This window comes from Rhinopithecus bieti, unplaced genomic scaffold (genome assembly GCF_001698545.2).
Source record: "Rhinopithecus bieti isolate Rb0 unplaced genomic scaffold, ASM169854v2 scaffold_83126, whole genome shotgun sequence".
NCBI lineage: Eukaryota > Metazoa > Chordata > Mammalia > Primates > Cercopithecidae > Rhinopithecus > Rhinopithecus bieti.
The window spans coordinates 19,394-29,242 of record NW_016830431.1 but is presented as its reverse complement, the minus strand read 5'-3'; the positions used below and the strand labels follow the sequence as shown (position 1 = coordinate 29,242).

At 53.2% G+C, this 9,849-nt stretch overlaps 1 protein-coding gene across 1 annotated transcript in view; it reads right to left on the bottom strand.

The window, feature by feature from the left end:
* Positions 1-716: 716 nt before the first annotated feature.
* The window catches only part of LOC108524414 (mucin-4-like), a gene marked incomplete at its 5' end in the record, with an annotated part of 28,429 nt that continues 19,296 nt past the window's right edge, over positions 717-9,849 (bottom strand). The window contains 7 exons of the mRNA XM_017865483.1: positions 717-996; positions 2,976-3,199; positions 3,285-3,349; positions 4,501-4,574; positions 5,235-5,414; positions 6,417-6,576; positions 9,174-9,355. Of these exons, the coding sequence (XP_017720972.1) occupies positions 803-996; positions 2,976-3,199; positions 3,285-3,349; positions 4,501-4,574; positions 5,235-5,414; positions 6,417-6,576; positions 9,174-9,355 (1,079 nt within the window). The remainder of the gene's footprint in view (positions 997-2,975; positions 3,200-3,284; positions 3,350-4,500; positions 4,575-5,234; positions 5,415-6,416; positions 6,577-9,173; positions 9,356-9,849) is intronic.

Here is a 9,849-nt window from a genome sequence, read left to right as displayed (position 1 = left end):
CGCCCCGCCCCGAGAGCTGGCCCCGCCCCCGCTCCGCCCACCCCGTTCTTGGGCGGGATGTGGAACTGCGGCCGGCGGAGATCGCGGAGACCAGGCCTGCGTGCGCCGCGGCTTCCTGCGCTGTTAACCAGCGGAACCCCGGGTGCAAGTTCTTTTCCCCACAAGGAGACAGCAGGGAAGCAGCAGCCAGATCAGGTGGGAGGGTTTGACTTTGGGCCTCACGCCTGTAATCTCAGCACTTTGGGAGGCTGAGGTGGGTGGATCACCTGAGGTCAGGAGTTTGAGACCAGCCTGGCCAACATGGCGAAACCTTGTTTCTACTAAAAATACAAAAATCAGCTGGGCGTGGTGGCGGGCGCCTGCAGTCACAGCTACTCGGGAGGCTGAGGCAGGAGAATGGCGTGAACCCGGGAGGCGGAGGTTGCAGTGAGCGAGAACGCGCCACTGCACTCCAGCCTGGGCGACGGAATGACACTCCGTCTCAAAAAATTAAAAATAAAAAATGTTTGGCTTTGGAAACCATGCCCTGCTGCTTAACCTACTGGTTCCCCGGGCAAGTTCCTTGTCATCTTTAAGCTGCAGTTTTCTCATCTTCGAAATGGTTTCAATACCCCCTGTGGCTCCTTTGGGTTTCAGAGTTTGTAATATAGCGCCTTTATTCTCCACACAGAGCAGGCACTCACAACTCTCCTTTCCCACTGTCCCCTCTTCCCAGGTCTCCGATCTTTCTCATTACAAAGGGAGCCATCCTAATTTCTGGACCCCTTGCGGTGTCTTGCCCAGCTTGGGTTCCCCAGCACTGTCATCCACCTCCTGGCCACAGCCCTATGCACCTGCAGCGGGGCCCACTGGGCAGGTGCTGGCACTGGCCTCCATGGTCACAGTAGCCCCTACTGCACGGGGACACGCAGGTGAAGCCGCTCTGGGGGCTGTAGACCAGGTCATAGCCCTTGTAGCCACTGCATTTGAAGTAAGCCTTCAGCGTGCTCACGTTCACTGTCGGGAAGGACACAGATTAACACGGAAAGCCACTGATGAACACTAAATCAGTACCTTTTCAACCACGAATTCCTTTTCAGGTGTTTCTCCTGAGAAGTAATTAGAGAGGTGCACAGACACATATGCCCCGCATATTCACATCAGCGTGGTGGATAATAGTAACAACGTTTCAGAAGTGGGGTCGGGTTAAATAAACTGCACATCCTTACCAGGGGATGACAGTTCCTATGGAAAAAGTTTCCTATGGAAAAAGTTTTCTATGGAAAATGCTTTCCTAAAGAGCGTATGCTTTGAAGGTGGCCAGACCTGGGTTGAAACTGAAACTCTACTAGTAACTAGATGTGAAATTCAGGGAACATTCCTTAACTCTTTCAGTGTCAGTTTCCTTATCTTTAAAAGGAAATGATCATAATAGCACTTATGTGGCCGGGCGCGGTGGCTCAAGCCTGTAATCCCAGCACTTTGGGAAGCCGAGACGGGCGGATCACGAGGTCAGGAGATCGAGATCATCCTGGCTAACACGGTGAAACCCCATCTCTACTAAAAAAATACAAAAGTTAGCCGGGCGAGGTGGCGGGCGCCTGTAGTCCCAGCTACTCGGGAGGCTGAGGCGAGAGAATGGCTTGAACCCGGGAGGCGGAGCTTGCAGTGAGCTGAGATCCGGCCACTGCACTCCAGCCTGGGCGACAGAGCGAGACTCCGCCTCAAAAAAAAAAAAAAAAAGATGACACTATATTCAAACCTACCATTATAATATGTCAAATGGGAATATGGATACAATATATGAGACAATCTGTTCACAATTGTTTAACGAGGAGGTTATCAAACATTAGGAATGATTTGATCCTTCAATAAAAAATCGATGTGTGAAGTTCTTAGGCATGAAAGAAAGTTCAGAAGGATATGTACAAAATATTGTTGTCTCTCTAGGGATTGGCATTACAGGGCTTTTCCTCTTTTCTTTTGTTAAATTTGTGTCTCCTAAAGTTTCTGCAATAAACATAGGATACTTGTATAATAAAAATTATAGGTTTTCTTTAATTGCATAGTCAGGGTTTGCCTCCCAGGCCTCCTACCCCAACTCCCCAACATACAGTAGTTCTGAGGGATTTCACCCACTGCTCCAGGAGCAGGCTTAGCCAGGATTCTAGGAGAAGCTCTTGCTTGGTCCCAGACCCAAGTAAAACAGCACTTTCTGTTGTGTTTGGGGTGGTCACTGCCCTATTCTCTGCCCTATACAGAAAATAGGATGTGTTATTCCTTTGTTACTCTGACAAGCTTGCCAACTTATACCTGTTCTGGGAGAACCAGGGGCTGTCAGCACTGAAAGGGGGCTCAGAAATCCCATCTCATTTTCAGATGGGGGTGCTGAGGCCTGGCCTGGGGAAGGTGCTTAGGGGTGCTGAGGCCTGGCCTGGCCTGGGGAAGGTGCTCGGGGGTGTTGAGGCCTGGCCTGGCCTGGGGAAGGTGCTTGGGGGTGTTGAGGCCTGGCCTGGGGAAGGTGGTGGGGGGTGTTGAGGCCTGGCCTGGCCTGGGGAAGGTGGTTGCACAGTGTCACATCATTTCAGGGAAGAGTTGCCTCTGTCCCTGGCCAGTCTCCAGTCTCCAGCTTAATGTCCTGCAGCTGGAGGACAGACACGATGGGGGTGTCCTTGTGTATGTTTAAGTGCAATGGCATTTTAAGAAAACTATTAGCAATGTTATGAAAATAAATTGCTGCTGTTTTATTAGCAGCCACAGTCAGCAAGGCCTTGGCTAGGTACTTGCTCTGTGAAGCTGTATACATGTGACTGCCTTAGCGGTGCTGGCTGCTCCTGCTCTTGAATCTAAAAGGAAGCTGGATAAAATGTTCACGCTTTCTCTCAAAACCAAGCAAACAGAAAAACTCAATTAACTTGTTTGTGTGGGCGGAAGCACCTCTGTTTACCCACCCCCTGCAGTGACCCCCACACTGTCCCCGGAATGGATGGACTCACGGGCTGTCACATCCCACACGTCTTCCCTGGAGATGGGCTGGAAGACCACGTGGTTCCTGGACTCCTCACTCCTCCGTGGAACCTGGTGTAAGAACGCCTCCACCACTGCAGCCAGCAGCTGGTTGTTCAGGAAGTTGATGACGGGGCCCCAAGGGCGGTACTGGAACTCCGAGATGACCATCCAGTGTTGAATGGGGCTTCCCGAGGCCGGTGCTGGGGAATTGCTGTGTGGGAGAGTGACAGTGATGGGGGCTAGGGAGTGGGGATGAGGAAGAGGACCTGGGGCTCAGGGGACACAGTCCCACTTACATTCGGTTCACTTGGCTGTTGCGGAGAAAGGCCCGCATGTCCAGGGTCCCCAGTATGTATGCCACCTAGGACAGAGGATGGGGGATGGGCGGGTGGGGGTGAGGCCCCATCCAGAGGGGAGATCCCCTCCCACCTTGATGGGTGTATTCATCCCTGTTTCCTCCTGGAACGGGAGCCCCAGGACCCCAGCACATTCCTCACCATCTCTGCATCCTCGCACTCTAACCTAGCCCAGTGACTGTCTCGGGTCCTTGCTTAATAATGTCTGTTGTAAGTGAAGGGTTTTCCATTCTGTCGCCCTCCTCAGACTTGCCTCTGATGCATGACTCATGACCCCTCCCCAGTATACTGAACAAGGGTTAAGTAGACCTAGGAGATCGTCAGGGGCTGGGGGTGTCAAGGTGACTTAGGTGGAATCTAAACTCAAAAGAGTGCATAGTCTGGTGCAGGTGACAAATGTCAACAGATTTTACCATGTGGAGTGGGGAGTGGAGAGTGGGGAATGGGGAGTGGGAAGTGGGGAGTGGGGATTGTGGAGTGGGGAGTGGGAAGTAGGGAGTGGGGAGTGTGGAGTGTGGAGTGGGGAGTGCTATGCTTGCAGTAGTAATAATAGCAATTACAAGGTTTGAATACTTGCGTGTCGGGCACCGTACTAAATGCTTGATGCACATCATTTAAACAGTGAGACAGCCTGTTGCCGCAGGTGCTGTGATTGTCCCTGTGTTTACAGAGGACCTGTTATATAATGTATCTAATTAACATACCTGCTCTAGTGAGGGGCAGTGCAGAGATTTTGATTCTGGGTGTGCAGGATTCTAGACCCTCAACCACTCAGCAGTTGTGCAACTTTGCCTGTGATTGAGGTATGGCATGGAAGCCAAGAACAGGGAACACCCAGTTCTCTCTGGAAAGTCAGGGAAGACTCCCTGGAGGTGAAATGTCCTTTCGTTTCTTCCAGATCATACCCAAGATGCTTAGAGGTCTCGGCTGGGGTGACTTGGCACCCTGGTCTCTGCTTATGGTGAGTTGAGGTTTCTGTCCCCGGCCTTCCTCACTTCCTAATGCCCTGCACCTCCCATGGGGCAAGAGGCTCCGGCCTCCTCTGGCAATTGAATCCAGATGGATGACAAGATGAAGGCCGCACAGTGATGGTTCCGCTCTGGCCTGAACCCGCCAAGCGTCCCCGCCCACCCAGAGCGCGGCCTGCAGCACTGACCGAGGCGTTGACCTCTGCCATGGAGGCATTTTCCTCTTCACTGAGCAAGAGCTGGATGACTCTTAAGGGAGGTTCTGGAGATGGGAGAAGCAAATGTATCATCACCCCACGGTTTACCCAGACTTACCCAAGATGTCCGTCGGGCCAGCCCAGGGTGACTGCTCCATTCCACAGTGACAGGTCACTGAAGACACCGGAGAAGTGGCCCTCACCCTAGCGCTCTCACTCCACTATGCCCCGGGCCTCCCGCCACTCATCTCACTGAGCCAGATGTGAGGTCTCTGCCTCCGTCCTTCCTCCACAGGCCACACAGCCCCGTGGTCCTTGATGTGACAGCTGCCCTCGCCAGCTCCTACAGCCCGCACCTTACACCATCCCAGATAAATCCGGAGCTCTGTCCTGTGACCCCAGAGCTTCCCCATCCCATTATCATATCCCATTCCCCAAAGATGGGAGGAGTGTGGCGGTGAGAAGGTGGGGCCCGGGGATGACAGGGCGGGGCCTGGGTGGAGTGTAGTGGTGAGAGGGCGGAGCCTGGGTGGAGTGGGGTGAGAGGGCGGAGCCTGGATGGGATGAGAGGGTGGAGCCTGGGTGGAGCGTGGGGGTGAGGGCGGGGCCTGGGTGGAGTGGGGGTGAGAGGGCGGAGCCTGGATGGGGTAAGGGGCGGGGCCTGGGTGGAGCGTGGGGGTGAGAGGGTGGAGCCTGGGTAGAGTGGGGGGGTGAGAGGGCGGTACCTAGGTGGACAGTTGGACTGAAATTGTTCCCAGCCAGGAAGCAGAGGCTATCGGTGAAGGCCGGGGGGCAGGTGCACGTGGGCTGGCAGCCCAGAGTCTGGGAGATGTAGCAGTGGCCTTGATTGTAGCAGTAATTCACAGGGCAGGACTGGTTCCGACACAGGAAAGAGCTCCCCGGAGCTGCAGAGTGAGCAGGGAGGTCAGCAGCAGCGCACTGGGGCAGCGGAGGGAGAGTCCAGCCCGTGGAAACCCGCTCCGGGACAGGCCTGCTTTCTTTCCCCCAGTGTTCTGCTGTGGGCCACTCAGAACCCCAAACCATCCTTCCCCACTTTTCCAGGCGTTTCTCTGCAGGGCAACCCCTTTCCTCGGCCAGGCAGGTATTCTTCGACTTATAGAGAGAGACTGGAGTGTTTCTCAGACCTTCTGCTTCAGAAAGGACCCTGAAGGCTGGCAGAGGAGGGGCCCCCAGCCGACTTTCCTCACGCCCTCCCCTCTCACTTCCATCTCCTTGTCTGCGTTTATAAAATCTGCGGTTCTACCCACTCTGGCCTCGGCTCTGAAGGCACAGTGATCTCTAGATTTTATTTGGTTGCCTAAGGGGGCTTGGTAAAGGCCTTGCTGTGATCTCCCTCATCAGACTCTGATGGTTCAGAGTGGGAGGAACAGATGGCTGGGAGGACTCAAAGGGAAAATCAGGCACCTTTGCTGCCGGATCCCCACGCCAGCCCCTCCAAACGTCCTGACTTGTGAGATGCAGAGATCCTGGGCCTCGTGTCTCTGAAGACCCCCAGGGAGCCTGAGGACCCAGCTTGCCCGGTTCCCTGGCCGCTGCTGAAGTCTCCTCCCCTGGGCAGACCATCTTCAGTCTTTTGCCCAGGGTTTCCCCAGTCAATGCCTCAGGGATGCTCAGCCCCGTCCCCTCCCCTGTGCCTGTACAACCTCTTCTCCTTCAGCACCACACCATCCACCACCCCCTTTCCAGGCCTACCTAGATTTCCCATACCTACCTAGATTTCCCATACCTACCTAGATTTCCCATACCTGCCTAGATTACCTACCTAGATTGAGCATTCTAAAGGCTTGCCGGAAAAGGGAGAGAAATGGTTTGCCTTTGGCTGTCTACACCCTTGAGCTATGAGCTGCTCCCAGATGCCCCTCCTCCAGGCCCTGTTCCCGGCTCACCAGCGCAGTGCCGCCCATCCCCAGTCAGGTGTGGAGGGCAGGCCTCACAGCCCTTCCCAGGAATGCAGCGGACACTCGGGAAGCATGGCTCCTCACAGGCGTCCTTGGAGCGCTCGCAGTAGCGGCCGAAGGTGCGCCCGTCACACTTGCAGCCGGCCACCTGGAGGAGGGTTGCTGATCACGGGCGGCCAGGAGACCAAACTGGTAAGGGCTTCTGGGTGTTTCTGACTGACCCCTTTGGCCTGGGAACCTGTGGACCCTGCCTGAGTCATGTCTCAGCTCCACCAGCACCTGGTGAGTACCTTCTTGACCAGGCCCTGGGGCTGCAAGGCCCTGCCTAAAGCCACACGGTAGTCCTGCCTATTTGGCCTCCCCGGTTCATTATTTACCCTGACTCCCTGCCTGGCCCTGCACCAGGATTTCAGCCTCTTCCCTCTCACACTCTAGCTCTTTGCCTGAAATCCTTTCTAGAGTAAGACGGGGGATGTGTGAATAATTGAAGCATTAATGAATGAATGAATGTATCCATGTATCTATATATATATCCATGTATGTATGTATGTATCATGTATGTATATAGCCATGCATGTAATGTATCCATGTATGTATCAATGCATGTATATATCATGTATGTATGTATGTATCCATGTATGTATGTATGTTCTATTGCTTGAAAACTGGATTCCTTATTTATTTATTTTGAGACAGGGTCCCACTCTGTCGCCCAGACTGGAGTGCAGTGTCTTGATCTCGGCTCACTGCAAACTCCACCTCCCAGGTTCAAGCCATCCTCCCACCTCAGCCTCCTGAGGAGCTGGGACTATAGGCATGTACTACCATGCCCGCTAATTTTTGTATTTTTCTTTTTCTTTTTTTTATGAGACAATCTCGTTGTGTTTTCCAGGCTGCAGTGTAATGTCTCGATCTCGGCTCACTGCAATGTCCCCCTCCCGAGTTAAAGCAATTCTTGTGCCTCAGCCTCTCAAATAGCTGGGATTACAGGCATATGCCACCACGCCCAGCTAATTTGTTTATTTTTAGTAGAGACAGCGTCTTGCCATATTGCCCAGGCTGGTCTCGAAGTCCTGAGCTCAAGCAATCCACCTGCCTCAGGCTCCTATGTGGCCTGCAAACTGGATTTCATATAAGCTGACATTTTGACCTCCGTTGCTGACTCCCAAACCAAGAAGACAGAACCTCCCTGCTAAGTACTGAGAAAACGCAGCAACCAGAACAACAGCCCAGCAAAGGCTGTGGCTCCAATATCTCACCAAGCTCCCTGCACTCCCCTTTCTAACTCCCTTACTGAAGCAGCTCGGGGCATCTCCAGAATAGTAGATTGATTTTAATCTGTCTTTTTCCCATTGTGTATTTTATCCTTTTCTACCCCCCACCCCACCAACCATCACTACCTCTATCCACCTCCCCATTCTCTGCTCATGCTTCAGAAGGATGTGTATGTGTCTGTGTGTGCGTGTGTGTGTGTGCATGTGTGTGTGTGTGTGTGTAAGGGGTGAAGGAGGTGGTTTTGTGTTGCCAGATAAACACTTTCTGGCTCTTCCTTTACAACCAAAATAAAATTAAAAGCAGATAGGACAAGAGTCGTGGAATTAGGCTAAGTATCTTGGCTAGAAACATGGAGAAGTAATTTCTCCAAACTGGAAAAGATGTTTCTCTTAGCCGGAGGGAGAGAGTAAAAGAGAAAGCAAAGGGGATTGGAGGTGTCAAGATAGAGCGACCAGCAGCTCTCTTCCCAGCACCGTGATGATGACATCCTAGGGAGAAATGGCTGTGGGGTGCTTCTAGGCAGACAGGACCGTAAGCGGCCTCGTAAAAGGTGTCCTGTGTCTGAGTAAGGCACAGAAGCAGCAGAGCCTCTCCCTGGGTCTGAAGGGGAAGTGGGGCAGAGCTGTGATGGAAACCTGTGTGGACTCATGCCAGGGACCCCATGACCACCTTCCACCCCACACCGCAGGGCCCTCTGCTGAGCTTTGCCACAGAGCTGTGGAACTGGGAACCACTGGGCACTGTGAGAAAGACTGAGGTGGAAGCTACCGGCCAGCCTGGCAGAGGGGAGGTGGGAGAGAAAAATCCGGTTGAACTATAAGCAATCAAGTTTCTTTCTTTCTCTTTATTTCCTTTTCTTTCTCTCTTCCTTTTCTTTCTCTTTCTCCTTCCTTCCTTTTTCTTTCTTTCTTTCTTTCTTTCTTTCTTTCTTTCTCTCTCTCTCTCTCTTTCTTTCTTTCTTTCGTCTCTCCTTTCCTTTCTTTCATTCCTTCTTTCTTTCCTTTCTTTTCATTCTTTCTTTTTGAGATGGAGTCTCACTCTGTTGCCCAGGCTGGAGTGCAGTGGCGCAATCTTGGCTCACTGTAACCTCCGCCTCCCGGGTTCAAGCGATTCTCCTGCCTCAGCCTCCCAAGTAGCTGGGACTACAGGCGCCCGCCACCATGCCCAGCTGATTTTTGTATTTTTAGTAGAGATGGGGTTCCACCATGTTGGTCAGGATGGTCTCAATCTCCTGACATTGTGATCCACCTGCCTCAGCCTCCAAAAGTGCTGTGATTAAAGGCATGAGCCACTGCACCCGGCCAGAAAGTTCTCTTTCTTCCCATGTGAGTTTATGGCCTGAGACTAGAATCTGCTCCACCCACCTCCCAACACAGACACACCCAGGAGAGGCAGAATCACAGCATCCGTTCCACTCTCGTTTCCTCTCCCCTCGGCACAGAAACTCCTTACCTGCCTCCCAACACTCACCTCCAGGGAGGAGTTGCCCGCCCTGCTGGTATGGTTGTACAAACACTGGCTCTCTGCACTGCAATGGCAGACCACAGTCCTGGGCTGGAGTGCAGATACCAAGCCAATCTTGGCACTTCTTGCTAGAATCTCCAGAGTGAATGGCTCCAATGACTTGGGTGTCCATAGCAACGTCCCATTCTCTGCCCCGGGGAAGATGACAACATTGAGAGCCGGGAGACTCCTCAGCTCTGTGGTCTGATGCATCCTCATCTAACACCCTGATTGCTGGTGCGGGGCTTCTCCCACCCCTCTCAGGCCACCCTCCCCACTCCCCAGACAAATCTCATTGGTCATTTCCTTTGAGCAAGGCTGGTATTGGGGTGATCCTGGTCACACTCCCAGCTGGAAGGAGGTGGCACCAGTCCAACATACTGATTGTAACGGGGGACACCACAGAAGGAAAAGCAGTTTCTCCCTGAAGAAACCCCAAAGGGCAGCCCTCGCTGGACTTGCACCAGGATGGGACATTCTGGGGGTGGAGGATCAAGGCCAGGATCCTCCAGGCACCTCCCCAGGCTATGCTGCCAGCCAAACCAGCTTCATTCTCACAGCAGCCCCATCCTTTGCCCTGATTTCTCACCCACCCCCCACTTCCTGGACCTTTCCCAGACACCCCCTTCAGACCCCACACTGC